We start from the raw sequence: 15,063 nt of genomic DNA, 5'->3' as shown, positions 1-15,063 counted from the left end.
CCTCCATCTCTCCGGCGTGTTGCTAGGTACAAGTAGCCTACCATGTTATTAATGGTCTCACCTTAAGTATTGGCCAGAATTATCGTTTTTTTTGCAGCTGAGATCAGAAGTGCTGGTGTCTGGCTTACATAGGAAACAGCACAGCTTGAATCCGTATAATAAATTTTTTTCGAAATTAGAGGAAAAAAGGAGAAAATCATGGAAAAAACCCCCCACACACCATGACGGGAGTGCATCATGGATTTCGGAGGTCCTGTTTTCCTGTTGCTGGTTTTCTGGCACCACACTGCCATTACACATGCTGTAGGACCCCAAAACATTACAAACACCCTAAATGTAACTCCTTTTTAAAATGCAAACCCAAAATGTATACAATTAGGGGAAAGTTTGACTTTTTTTGTGGAGTTGAATGAAATTCTTAAGAAAAAAATTGAAAAAAAATTGGATTCCATAGCTTTGGTTTGCGCCTTATCTTTCCAGAAGTTCCCATGCTTCTGCCATTTTCAGGGAAATGACTGGAGCACGTTATGGATTTTGGAGGCCCTGTTTTCCTATTACCGGCTTTCTGGCACCACAATGCCATTACACACGTTGTATCGCATTAAACATTACATACTTACTCAAGGTGACTACTCTTGAAAAGGTTGACCAAAATCCCAAAAATGAACAGGTTTGGGTGTCAAAGTGTTATCTTAGTGCTAGAGTTGTGTAATCACATCTGACGTCAATGTAACACAAGCATGAAAAGCTGAAAGCCCAAAAGGTGGTCAGATACTAGTTATATTATACCCACAATCTATAATCTAACTATAACTGCAGTGAAAGCCGTGATGTTTATTATTATTCTACACTAAGACACTATATACCAATACATAATGATGGATTACTGTGTGTATACTATATACACACACATGACCACCACACAGAGGGTGCAGAATTTACCCAGTGATAATTCTGCAGCAATTCTGCAAATTTCAGAGACTTGTGTCTCCTTTCTGATACAGTTTGATGCTGTAATTTGGCTGCAGCAGGGCAAAGAGCTCAACCTTCAACTCTGGAATGTGCTGCAGTTAAAGGGGTTGGCCACTTTATCTTGCGTGTTTGTGTGTGTGTGTGTGTAAGTGTGGGGTGCAGGATATTGGGTAATTTACCAATATACATCTATTAAAGTATTACATTTTATTGCTGTTTTAGCTCCTATCACTCAATGTTGGTCAGTGTAAGACTCCAGAGTGGACAGGACTCCTTGCATTATAGTGATATTTAGTGATTTAAAAAAGTATATTACAAAGATTACTATTATTATCTGTGTATTTAATTTTAAAATTTTGTTAAATGTATGTACACTCTAAGATTGAGCAACAACAAGTAAAATAGGTTGAGATAAAGACTTATCGTAACCTGTTTATCAAAATTTAAAAAATTATTTTGCACACTTGTGTGGTCATCTTCCACTTACAAAAAAACAGGTTGGATGTAGTTAAAGGTTACATTCTTGGCCGCCCAAATGTATAAATTGTTTGACAAATTATCCTGTCACACAACTTTGTCTGGAGGATAAACACTATAGTATAATGACCAATGGCGTAACTAGGAAAGGCAGGGCCTCATAGCGAACTTCTGAATGGGGCCCCACAAACCCCTTAAAAATATACATACAGTATATACACACCTTATATACATCTATACATACAGTAACATATACACCCATGCATCATATACATATACATACAGTACATACACATATGCATACACATTTAGAGCAAAGCACAAATCCAAATTCCGGGGCCCCCTGACACTATGGGCCCCATAGCAGCTGCTATAGCTGCTACCCCTGTAGTTACGCCCCTGATAATGACTCTTGTCAATGGAGAATGTTTGTTTTTAGATCTTTTTTTTTCTTTTCATTTTCTCGTGTTGCCTCCCGGTCTGTAGTGCATTGTCATTGTATACAAGCAACCATTTGCCTTAGCGGCTAGTAAAGGGTGCCATCTTGGTATATATTTGGTTGATCTCTATCAAAATCCCACAACCCAATCTTGTTTTTGAGGTCATAGGTAGATGTATGCTACTGTATAGGCCAGCACAGTGTGGGCTATGCTTTAGATTTATATATGTTTTTTGGGGGAAACGTGAGAGCCACAAAAGGTGAAATGGTTAATTGGATTAGACTAGGACTTAAAAATGAAGATGCACATACCTTGTCTAAGATACAGATTATTTCACCCTCATCCTCCTGCCAACTTCATACACAATTTGCTTTTAATATCCTCTAATCCGTGGTGATATCTTAGATGTATTGCGATTTATTCAGTCACAGTAATATGTTTTCTATGCACCTCAGCAGTAATCCATCCGAAGAGAAATCCTAAAGTAGGATGTGGCATGCTGCCACCATATGCAATTCAGTGGGGGAGGGGGGGGGGGTGACAAAAGGCAAGACAAAAATGACAATTCCAGGTAGATTACTGATTACTGCGTAATATAATGCAAGGGAAAAGTCATTGCTTTACCATAATCCTATCATAAAAATTTGATATGGCATCTAGGAGCTTTTTTATACATCCGGTTATTCCTCCTAAAAATGTATGGATAAATTGGATTTATAGTAAGATGCAAGAGGTTGCCCACTTTACTTCATGTTTTATGTGATGTGTGTGTAAGTGTGGGGGGGCACGAAGGTAATTTACCAATATACATCTATTTATAGTCCTTCTCCTTGATATATAAAGTGAAGCCTCCTGTATTTTACCTAATCCGCCAGACATCCCTGTCCATAAAATGGCTGCAGATGGAGGGTCATGTGATCTCTGTCCGTGAACAATCGCCCTGACAGGACCTTAAACCACAATGACGTTCCCCAACGTCATGGGCAGCAGTCCATAAAGACACCAGGACGTTGTGGAGCATCATGGCTTCTGTCTGCCACCCTGACAAAACGCAGGGTCACAGGATCAAAGCACTCTGTGCTCTCCTCTCCATTTTGATATAACTTTGAAGATAACCTAAAGGGTTCAAGGCTCATAAAAGCCATTTTTAATAATTTAGGGGATGTAGTTTCTTAAATGGGGTAATTTGTGTGTTTTCTGTTGTTTAGGTCCATTAAAATCACTTGAGAAATGGAATTGCCTTTAATAAAATGAATGAGAAATTTTCTTGAAAATGGCTACTAAACATAAAAGCCTTCTACCATCCTACAGATACAAAAGAATTAATAAATAACATTCACCGTATGTCTGCTTTATGTTAGCAACATTTTTTAAAGTCGTTATTGTGGTATGACTATTTTTTTTCAAAAATGATAGGAGTTCAAAGTTTAAAAAAAGCAAATTTTTACAAATATTTGCTATTTTTCTGTTTTTTTCATAAATAAATTCAATATGCATCACTCAAATGTTTAAACTTACATGAAGTTCAATGTGTCACAAACAATCTCAAAATGAACTTGATATACAGGCGGTCCCCTACTTAAGAACACCTGACTTACAGATGACCCCTAGTTACAAACGGACCTCTGGATGTTGGTAATTTACTGTACTTTAGTCCTAGGCTACAATAATCAGCTATAACAGTTATCAAATGTGTCTGTAATTAAGATTTATTGTTAATCCTGGTTCTTAAGACAATCCAAAATTTTTAAAATCCAATTGTCACAGAGACCAAAACAATTTTGTCTGGGGTTACAATTATAAAATATACAATTCCGACTTACATACAAACTCAACTAAAGAACAAACCTACAGACCCTATCTTGTATCTAACCCGGGGACTTATTTTTACACGTAAAAAGCTGTGTGACGGCTTGTTTTCTGCGAAACAAATTGCTCTTCATAGTGACGGTATTGAATATTCCATGCCGTGTACTGGGAAGGGGGAAAAAATTTCCAAATACATTGAAAATGGTGAAAAAACTGATTTGCGCCGTTTTCTTGTGGGCTGAATGACATGTCTACTTTATTCTTTGGGTCAGTGCGATCACTGGCATATCAAATTTGTATAGGTTTTATGATGTTTTCATACATTTCCAAAAATGAAAACCTCCTGTACAAATTTTGGGGGGATTTTGCCATCTTCTGGCGCTAATAACTTTTTTATACTTTGGTGTACAGAGCTGTGGGTGGTGTCATTTTTTGAGACTTTTGATGACGTTTTCAGTGTTATTTTTCGGACTGTTCGACCTTTTGATCACTTTTTTATTATTTATTATTATAATACTTTGGGCGCTATTTTCCGTTATGGGCTTAAACGCAGTGAAAAACCGTTAATATATTTTGATAGATCGGGCATTTTCAGACGCAGTGATAGCTAATGTGTTTAGGATTTTTACTGTTTATTTATATTTATATCAGTTCTAGAGAAAAAGGGGGTGATTTGAATTTTTACGTTTTTTTGTTATTTTTTTTAAAGTTTTTTTATTTTTAATTTTACTATTTTTCAGACTCCCTAGGCTACTTTAACCCTAAGTTGTCTGATTGATCCTATCATTTGCTGTCATACTACATTACGGCAGTATATGGGTATTTTCCTCCTTATTCATTACAATGTGCAAATCGCACATTGTAATGAAATGGATAAAACGAGACCGCCTCAGGTCTTTGGTCGCCATGACAGTCTGAGGTCTTCCGATCGCCGCTCCCTGATGTCGTCACTGGGAGCGGCGACAGTCGCCAAGATGGTGGCGCCCATGCACCTCCATTTTTTTGAAGCCGCTGACAGTTTTGCCGGCGGCAATCGGGATAACACCCGGGTTTAACTGGTAAGTCTTTGCTGCAGCTATGGCTATGGAGAGGTCTCAGCCTGTGATTCCTCTCCATGCACCCGAACCGACGCGCACTGTACTATTACGGCACGTGTTGGGAAGGGGTTAAAGTGCTCCAGAGTTATGACAATTTAAATTGACACGTCAGATTTGAAAAATCTTGCTTTGTCCTTAAGGTTAAAATAGGCTTGGTCCTTAAGTGTTTGATCTTATATTCATGAATGCGAGCACAAGGTCCTGGCAGGGCGATTGCTCATGGACAGTCAGAGATCACATGACCCTCCATCTGCGGCCATTTTATGGACAGGAATGTCTGGCTGATGAGGTAACAAAACATGAGGCTTCACTTTACATATCAAGAAAAGAAGAGCAGAACTAATATCCTGCCCCCCCCCCACACACACACACACTTACACACACATCACACAAAAGATGAGGTGAAGTGGCCAACCCCTTTCATTTTAATAGTTTGTGTAATAACTTTTGATTTTAAAAAGTCTGACACCCGGTATTCCATCACTTACTAGATCTGTAAACTCCTCTGTGAGCAGTGGTCATCATTGACATTGAGTTGATAATAATCTATCCATGACAACATTCTGTTGTCTGCACCACATTTATAAAGGGTTTTAGACACTTTTCTGGCTCTTCTATGACTAGTCCGACAAAGGGGGACATATGAAAAGGAGACATGGCCTCTGCATTGTGTTGTATGGTAAATCAATGCCTTGCTTATTGAACTGTAGAATATTTTTTACCAATGATTAACTAATGGTAATTTTTTCTTCCTTTTTTATGAAGTGGGGGCATTTGAGCCCTTGTTTTATAATATGATGTGTAAGTAGCTAAGGTTTGAGAAACTTTTGAATGTTTCCAAGTGGGAAGACTAATGTGTAGTCAGCTAAACTACTGTTACCTGCTCATAGCAGCGGGGGATGAGGATGATGACCTTGTAGGAGGCAATGCCCACATGTCCCATGCCTGAATAGTGATATAAATAAGAGTATAATGATGTTAAGAGAAACAAAATATTAGGTAGGTCTTAAGGTAAGTTAAAAAAAGCGTCCTGGGCACAGTGTGTCTTTTTGGTGTAATGGTTCACAGGTATTTTGGCCCAGTAATAGACGTGCTGTATTATTCATGCTGAGTGTATTGAAGGCTTCATTCCACACTTTGTTCCTGCAGTCAGAGCACCCAAATCCTGGAGTGAGGTATCCAGGAACAACGCGTGTGGCATACTTACCTGATTGTCCAGAAGGGAACAAAGTCCTGACACTCTTTAAGAAAGCATTTGACCAACGTTTGACCTTCACCATCGGGACATCCATGACTACAGGAAGACCTAATGTCATAACGTGGAATGACATTCACCACAAGACTAACTGCACGGGAGGCCCACAGTTGTAAGTTTTCCTTATTCTATTCACATCTAAAGGGTAATTAAACCTCGGAAGGTTTTCTTTATTGCATTAATGAATAGTGTAGATGGTGATGAAAACTTTATAATATTTTTATAATATGCTTCTCTGTGCCCTTTTCTGTTCTTTTCTCCTGTACTGAGCAGTATATCTGAAGTCCCATATAGAGAAATGGAGGCTAAAAATTAACTTTTTCCATACCTGTAGAATATTTCTGTTGATGATTCACCTTCCTGGGAAATATGAGACTATACACAGAATGGGGGGGGGGGGGGGGGGCATTTGCCAAGGACCCTTTACACCAGTTTTCTAGCAGACTTTGCACATTGTTTTATCTGCAAACTGCTTGCACAGGTATTTAAGAAATTTCCATGCCACATACATGTGGCACACGGCTGCACTATTCTACATGCGGCACAACTTTTGTGAAGGGGGTGTTGCGGTACACAGACAGACCATGCGCCGCATTTATCATACAGGGTCTGATAGAAGTGTGTTGTGTGTCCTATGTTAACGGTGCACCAAAAAAAATGTTGATCCACTTTGTTGGGCAGTGCAGGGAGCGCCAGATTTATGCTGAACGGGCACCACAATTCGTTAATCTGGTGCCCCCTGCGTACTACACAGGCAAAGTGCACTATTGTTAGTAAATGTTCCCCAGTATGTAAAGAGTGAAGTCATTAGACACTTTATCAGGTTTCTTCATCTCTCAGCTGATTTACACAAACTGCTTAACCCCACCATGAGTCTGGGTAAATGTAACACATTTTAAACATTTTTTTATATTACTTTTAGGCCTTTTATGGGATTTCTTGTTCAGACTAACACATTGCCATACTGATGTATAGCAGTGTATTAGTACAGTGAGCTATGCAGAGGCATAGGCTGACCCTGGCACTGTAGTTACAGCTGGCAGCCCTGGGTACTTAATTGGACCTTGGGGTCATGGAGATCCAAGCTGTCACACACAGCCAGACTCCTGCAGTGATTGTGATGTACATGTACATCAAAAGGTGGTAAGGGGTTAAAGTTGCAGATCTCAATTCCCGACTGTAACAGTGGATATCTCTAGTTCTGCTTCACCTAGAAACACAAATTCCTGATATTATTGGGGAGATTCTCCTCTTTAATAGGACACCAAATTGTGTTCCTTGGCGGCACAGTCCAGGAGATATTGCCGTTTAAAGCGGAACAATGTCTTGACGTTTATATATGGGGCATGTGCAAAGCCAAGTTCCAGTTGTGAATGGGTTAAATAAGGGAGAAAAGCAGAGGGAAAAGGACACAGGAATGTATTTTTAATAAGGGATATTACAAAATTTTCAATTGATTTATGCAATTCTGTTGCACGTTTAGTTACATTTAAAATGCTGCAGCTTCCTTGAGATTATATATGATTATGTAGTACCAGTGTGTGGTCAGTGACCTTGCTCATTGCATGCTAGAACTAGCCCTTTTGGTGGTATACCTTGGCATCTTTTGTTGTATTAGCATATTTGAATTTTAACAGTAACTTATTATCTTTTTAATTGTGCAGACCCCTGGTACAGGCAGTCCCCCACGTAAGAACACCTGACTTACAGACAACCCATAGTTACAAATGGACCCCTGGATGTTGGTAATTTACTTTAGCCTTAGGCTCCAATAAACAGCTATCACAGGTGTCTGCAATTCAGCTTTATTTTTATTCCCAGTGGCGTAACTAGAAGCTGATGGGCCCCAGTGCAAAGTCTGGGCCTCCGGCTATAATGTATGGTTTATAGTAATAGTCTTCTCATATGGGAAAGTGACACCATAAGGGCCCCCTAAACCTCTTGGGCCCTGGTGGGACCGCAACCTCTGCACTCCCCCAGGTTACGCCCCTGGTTATTCCTGATTCTTATGACAACCCAACATTTTTAAAATCCAATAGTCATACAGACCCAAACAAATTCTGTCTGAGGCTACAATTATAAAATATACAGTTCTGACTTCCATCCAAATTCAACTTAAGAACCAACCTACAGAACCTATCCCGGGGACTGCCTGTATTTCAAAAAAGGCTAAAACTATATGTATAGGACAGTTATGTAACCTTAAATCTTGCTTAGCGTTGTTAACAGCGCTAACAGTTAACAGCAACTTTTTCATTTATTTTGTAATCATAAAGATGACAGCTTGTTGGCTGGAATGCTGACCACATGTTGCTAAATTTTATAATTGGCCTGACTTTTAAATGCCCTCCTTATCCAAGCTCACCATATGTGCAGTAGAAATGTGCTGAAAATGTTCTAAATATCATCTGAAGATTGCTAGTGCCTATAGCTGCTCAGACTGTTACAGGGACAGTGTCTACCAACACATTTATCAATAAATACCTGGACTGCCGCCTGTCTTATCCTTTGGGAGGGACAGCTTGATTGACTAATGCTATATGTAATATTAAAGAAAATCTACCATCAAAATCCATCATGATAAACCAGGGGCACTTACTCATAGATCCAGGCACTGTGACTGTGGTAATCTTCTTATATTTGTTATCCATGGAGGGTTAGATGTAACCCCGCTTCACTCACTGAGATGAGCAGAGCATTGTTCATATTCAGCTCCATACTGGCTGCTCCACTCATCTTAGAGAGTGATGAGGAGTCCAATGGGGATACATTGGACCCCCACGCTCTAGTGATCTGTGGGGGCCTCATGACCAACAAGTTGGGCCCAATTTGTTTTGTGGGAAAATCTTTGGAATTTGCAATCTTTGTAATGTTACCCTCACGTACAATGTACAATACTTTAAACAATCCTGCTAAATATCAAATATACGCATCACTTGCATTTTTCCTGTCTGAGTTTGTATGTGTGAAATCACAGTAGATTTAATTAGGCATTTTTGACACAGATCAACGAGAAAGACTCATTTCTATGACAGAACAAAATCTCTACAAAATGGGATCATTTCACTTATTAAACACGAAAATAATTGCATCCATAATTATTAGTACTAGTACACGCAATGTCAAACTCATTCGGAACAGCAATTTGAATATATTTAGTTAAATAGGGAATACTTGTGTGTAGTCAAACTAAATAACATAACTGAGGAATAGAAATATAGATCTATTAAGGCAGGTAAATCCAGCAACGCAAACCAAGTAGGACATTCCTAAAAAAAAAAGTGCAATGGCTCTACTGTAGGTGTGTCTGGAAGGTGTAACCTCACGAAGATGGAGACAAAAGAGGTCCAAGTAACTTTAGGTTGTTAAAAAGTAACATTGAGCGGATATATACAATACATGACACATTTATTGAATATATCAATAAGAGTGCCAGATAGTGGATGTGCAAAAATGGTGTTTAAAAAATGGAGGAGGGGAGCATCAAGGGCTGATTTGCCAATGGTGTCTAAAATTTAGATCAAGCAAAGTTGGACTAGAGAGTCTTAAATTGTGCAAGATTTATAACTTCACTGAATAATACATTTCATGAATCTTAAAGGGAAGCTACCATCAACATCAAGGACACTTTCGAAATTCAGCTCCCTCTGTTTAAAGCAACCGTCCAGTTCTCAATAAAAATGTCACAATTTAACAAATTGTAAAATTATCGTTTTCCTCCTTTTTAAGCTTTTTGGCAGTGTCCCTCGAATTCTTAGTCCTATCATTATTTTTCTTAAAGGAAATCTACCATCAAAATCCAGCATGATAAACTAGGAACACTTACTCATAGATCCATAGACTCCTTCTTGATGTAATTTCAATGATGTTATACTGATGGAGACTCACTTTATCTGGGTTGGGGTTGTCAAATATGACTAATTTATGCATATAATCATGATACGTTATTTAATTGCAAGGTAAATAATTGTAAATATTTTTGATACTCATCATTTGATATTAATGCGAAACTCCTGCTGAATGTTTATAACTGGTAAAATTAGGCTAATACGGTCATTTAACATATTGGGTCTATTACTCTGGTCCCCTTAATGCAAGTTCCCAAGCTGCTCTGCAACAACACAGAAAGACCCCTCCTCTCTGACATCACTTCCTGGTCTCCTGCTATCGGCTAAGGCTTTGCCACCCAGACTTCCTGTTCTTATTGCCACCAGCAAACACTGGGCATATAATATGAGTCATAATAATAGCTCCTCTCCTTTTGAGCTACTATGAAAGATGTAACCTTGCCAGCTAAAGTGTGAGAAAAGACATTGTCTCGCCACCTCCTTCTTTACAGTAACCAGTAACGTACAGTCAAGTTATTCTTTCCTGTTGGATTTAATAATATGCAGCAATGATTGCTTTAGGGGGCTTTAGAGAAACAATGAATGGCCCTACTATGTTTTATTATCCTCCTAATGTTATTTTACTGGTTATGCAACTTTGCTGGGAGTTCTTAGTGTTAGAGTCCATATATCCAGTATATGTACAGTCAATTGGCATATTTAATTTCTTAACCATAAACATCTCTGTATTGCCTTCAGGTTCGGATACCCAGACCCCACTTACTTGCTGAGAGTTCAAGAGGAATTGCGGGCCAAAGGCATCACTGCTGACTAGGGGTGGAAGACATTTGCCATCTATGAGTGTTGGATGGGCTTATCGAGTGAAGGAGAATCTCGTGACTATATAGACCAGACTCCCATCTTCTGTGGAGGAAACCTCAACTTTCCTTTCTTTTTTTTCCCTCCTTCACTTTAGCTCTTTTGTGATTTGGATATTAAGTCTGTAAAAGAGGACGATTACTTATGGGAAGACTCTGCAGAGAGCACAGGACAAACTTTTGTGTTTCATGTTATTGACTCTGGTGATTCTGAAGATGGTGGGAGACTTGATTATGTCTATGAAACATTAATACAGGCTGAGCGCTTGCTGAACCACAGATGAGTAACCTGTGGAGATGCCTCCTTCAGCAGGATGTCCAGTTACTCATCACTTTCTCCTCTAGTGTTTGGCGATAGTTCAGAGAAAGAGAAGATGGCTGTTTGTGTTCCTGCAGTTCTGATATCCTTTTGTGTGGAATTACATCATATTCCGAGCTTTGTAGTTTTAAAAAAAAAGCCACTAGAAAAGACCAGCGTAATTGTTTCAGCACATGGATCCTATGGTCCTGATATCTTAGTCACCGTGCTGCAATGCATTATGGATCTTGTTATTTTTCACACCCTTGATTGCCCATTTGTACTAGATGCTGCAATGCTACTCCTCCTACGGTCTTGATTTATCTCCTACCTTTTTCTTTTCTATCGCTATTTAGTTTAATTGCAAAAAATATATATATCTATCTCCGCGTGAATGGGATTTCTTGATATCGTTTTGTAAACCATACAGAAGGCTGCTAGTTGCCATTTCCAAAAAGCATGATAGGAATATTTAGCCACTCTATTAGACACAACTTATAACAAAAGTAAAGGGATAATTCTACCTGTTTGTGTAATGTTTGACCCATGAATGTAAGAAATGTCACCAAATCTAGTGACAATTTTATGTCTGGTAATACAGCATCATTCACAGTTTTGTATTTCTTCTTCCTGTTTCCTTTTAATGGCCCAAAAATATTTTAAAAATATTAATTTTAATTACACTTTTGGAAATGAACAGATGCTTAATGTAACTTTATAAAGGTTCTCAAACTGGAATCAAGTTTCCAGGTCACCTACAAATTCTTCCAAATTTGCAACAGGCTCCTACACTTGCTGGTGGAATTTTGTTCAAATATATAGAATTATGAAGAATAATATCTCCCAGAGTAGTGTCATTCGTTCTGAAGGTTTATGGTAACGTGTCCATCTCGAAATTGAGTGATATTTGTGATAATGTATACAGTTTGATATCTATTCTGCAGGTTTGAGCGTCACAGCATGTAATGACCCCAAGTCCAACCACGGAGCTAATGACCTGAAGTGACATGTCTTCAAGTCTTGGCCTGACTGTGGATCAAACCACTTAAACATATACCATCTTACGGTTTTATGATAACATATAACATATCTGCAGCTTTATCACACTCGAATGACCCTGGCCTTTATTTGTTACTCATATTAAAAATTCTAACTTTTCCTCTTCAACTTTTCCTACATTTCCTACGTCATTGCAATGTTCCTCTGTTATTCGGATTAAATATGATTGAATAAATTGACAACCAAGCGTTACCATATCAGGGCTAGAAACACATGACTGTGGTCGGTCTGTGAATGCTGGACCGAGTGGTAGATGGATTTCATGAACTCTACACAGTGTTGAGGATGGGGCTTGAAGCATCATAGCAAGGACGTAGGTGTCCCGAATTCCTCATTAAACCCTAGCACTGACACTGTAACCAGCGCTGTTATTCCTTTGGAAAGAACAGGCTCCTTCCATTAAATAGCGCATGTTTCGAGGGCAGAGCACGGTCAGGTGTTTTGGGCCTAAGCCTGTCACAACACTATGGATACAATAAGCCTTGCAACTAGTGTTGAATGGACCAAAACAGCAAAGTTCGGGTCCTTCGGACACGACCCCATACTTCATTAGAAGATCTGGCTCAACCCTCCCTTCCGCCATTAACACCTGCAATTGGTGCTGGCATGGCGCTGCCATCTTTGGGGTGAATAGTTACTCCCAGATGATGTCAAAGTGACGACCTTCCCCATTGCCAGCACCAATCTGGGAGTTAATAGTAAGGGTACTAGTCCGGGCTCAGTACCCAGACCTAAACAAATTTTTAACATTCGGATTCAGTCAAACCCAAATTTTAGCTTGTACACTCATTACTACATGCAATTTATTGTTTCCAAACAATGAGTCCTAAAGAACCTTCCAGCAGTAGAGGGTTTTGCAGGATTTGCTGCATGTACTAGTGATGTATGGATGGCTTGTATTGATATCCTCTGTACATGTCACCTAAAGTACATTAATCTCTGTGTAAATGAACTATTCATAGTGTCAGATGCAAGGAGAGGCTTTTATTAAACATTACATGCTATCCCCCTGGCACCAGTCCAAAAAATCTCATTGCCAGGAACCCAAAATGCTAAACTCATGAAACACCTTTTCTTAGTCACAGGGTGATGGATGGCGTGAAATGGGTAATCATCACATACAGGAACTTGTTTGTAGGTGGTGATGTGGGGGATGAACAAACATTGTGATAACCAGTCGCCTGGAGAATAAAAACAATAAAAGTGCAAATGTTTTAATGCCTTTATGATATCATGAGGAATATGTCACCAGGTTTTTTTTTAAATTTAGTGTTAAAACAAGATCATTGGGAACCTCTAGAACAAGTGATTACCACTATTTCCTCCGAGACTTCACACCTTTCTGATTTTTAACTTGTATCCAACAACTTACAGTACCTTGTAGGAGCCTCCACACATGAAAAGTGCCCAGACTTGTATGTCCGTGTGGTTTATGATCACGTGGGACTATACACTAAAACAAAATATGGATTGCTATTTATGATGGACACAGGATGTCTTTCGGACAGAGACATGTAACGTGCAGTGTTTTTCTATTTTGTGGTTTAAAATGGCTGCCACTGCAAATGAGTATAATTACATCCAAATTACATGAAAATTTTGATTCTGCACAAATCTAAATTACAGGATCCAAGAGGTGATGGAAACCTCCTGGAGGCCCTTCTGGCATGGCCTCGCACTTCGTCACAGCAGAATTTCTGCACAAGACCGGAATTGTCTCAAAAAGGAGCCTCCTTCCTGGAGCCCCTGACCTTACCTGGAGAACAGGTATTCCCAGTGGTGAACCAGAGCTGTAGTTTCCAGGGAGAATGCACCAGATGGACCCATTCTTGGAAATCTGAGAGGGAAGGGCTTGTTCCCGTCAGGCCCAGGAAGGTGGAGACTTTTGAGAACTTCATGGTCTTGGTAAAATTCTGCCAGGACCGGCACACCAGGCTGTGCCGGAAAGGGCTCCAGTAGGTTGGATAAGGCTTCTACAACATCCTTGTCTTGCCAACGTGACTTTAATACTTTCCCTGGTTGCAGCAGAATATATATATATTTTTTTTCATTTAAAGGGGAAATTCACATTCCTATCTGTCAGGTTGTGGCATTATTTCAGACCCTCTCTGACAACACATAAATGCTGTCACTATTAATGTAGACACTATCAAGGAATCAGAGAACATAGTCCCCAGGTATTCAAGCTCTAATATCGATATAGGAAATCTATCTGGTATCTACACTTCATTCAGAAATATAATAGATAAAAATTGTTGGACTACAATAGATTAAAACCTTATCAGTTTCAGTTATTCAGAGATTTATGTCTGAAAATTAAAGAAGGGAAAACTTACCAAACACCATTACAAAAAAACTGTTTTGCCGACATTGAGCCAACAGAATGGGGGGGAATATATAATGCGCCAGCGTTGATAAAGGCTGTAACCCCCCCCGGACCGAGCGGATACATCAAGAAGCTAAGACCTCTTGGCGTATCCATCAGTTGGCTGCACCGCCAGGCAAAACTACACCAGGCCCTACAAAGTGCACAGGTACAGGGAGGGGAATAGCTCTTTAAATCGCAAATAGTCTGTTTCTAGGGTGTGCAGAAAATGATTACTCCTATTACATGTAGCCATATTATATGTAATATGATAAAACATGTTGATCAGCATTGCAGCTCGGTCTTGATTTTGTTACACGATCTTTATCTTTCTGTCGGATACTGGGGACTTCCTCACAGCTGGAAATTTGTGACAGGTGTTACAGCACTCCATTATTTTACATTAACAGCCAGTAAAGGTGATAACAAAAAATTGTAGCATTTCAGGTGTTTTACATTCCAGTATAAAGGCAAGAAAACCAGACTTCAATATAATATATGTTCTGAGACACCGCATTAGGTGAGTCAAGCATAGTACAGTAGTGCTATATGTAACGAGGGTGCCCCAATAGGGAACCCTCTGTCT

The 15,063-nt window shown here is 39.3% G+C and overlaps 1 protein-coding gene across 8 annotated transcripts in view; it reads left to right on the top strand.

Moving 5' to 3' along the window:
- DTX3 (deltex E3 ubiquitin ligase 3) overlaps positions 1 to 13,341 on the top strand; it is a 47,851-nt gene extending 34,510 nt beyond the window's left edge. For 7 of the 8 annotated variants that reach the window (XM_072134866.1, XM_072134869.1, XM_072134870.1 and 4 more), the window contains 3 exons: positions 5,945 to 6,162; positions 7,715 to 7,795; positions 10,637 to 13,341. In XM_072134866.1, coding sequence (XP_071990967.1) covers positions 5,945 to 6,162; positions 7,715 to 7,795; positions 10,637 to 10,712 — 375 coding nt within the window. In that variant the 3' untranslated portion in view covers positions 10,713 to 13,341. The remainder of the gene's footprint in view (positions 1 to 5,944; positions 6,163 to 7,714; positions 7,796 to 10,636) is intronic. The other variant, XM_072134873.1, reaches the window with a different exon arrangement.
- The last annotated feature ends 1,722 nt before the right edge of the window (positions 13,342 to 15,063 follow it).

This window comes from Engystomops pustulosus, chromosome 2 (assembly GCF_040894005.1).
Source record: "Engystomops pustulosus chromosome 2, aEngPut4.maternal, whole genome shotgun sequence".
Lineage (NCBI taxonomy): Eukaryota > Metazoa > Chordata > Amphibia > Anura > Leptodactylidae > Engystomops > Engystomops pustulosus.
Note: the sequence above shows the minus strand (reverse complement) of the source record. Positions and strands in the feature narration are given on the sequence as shown.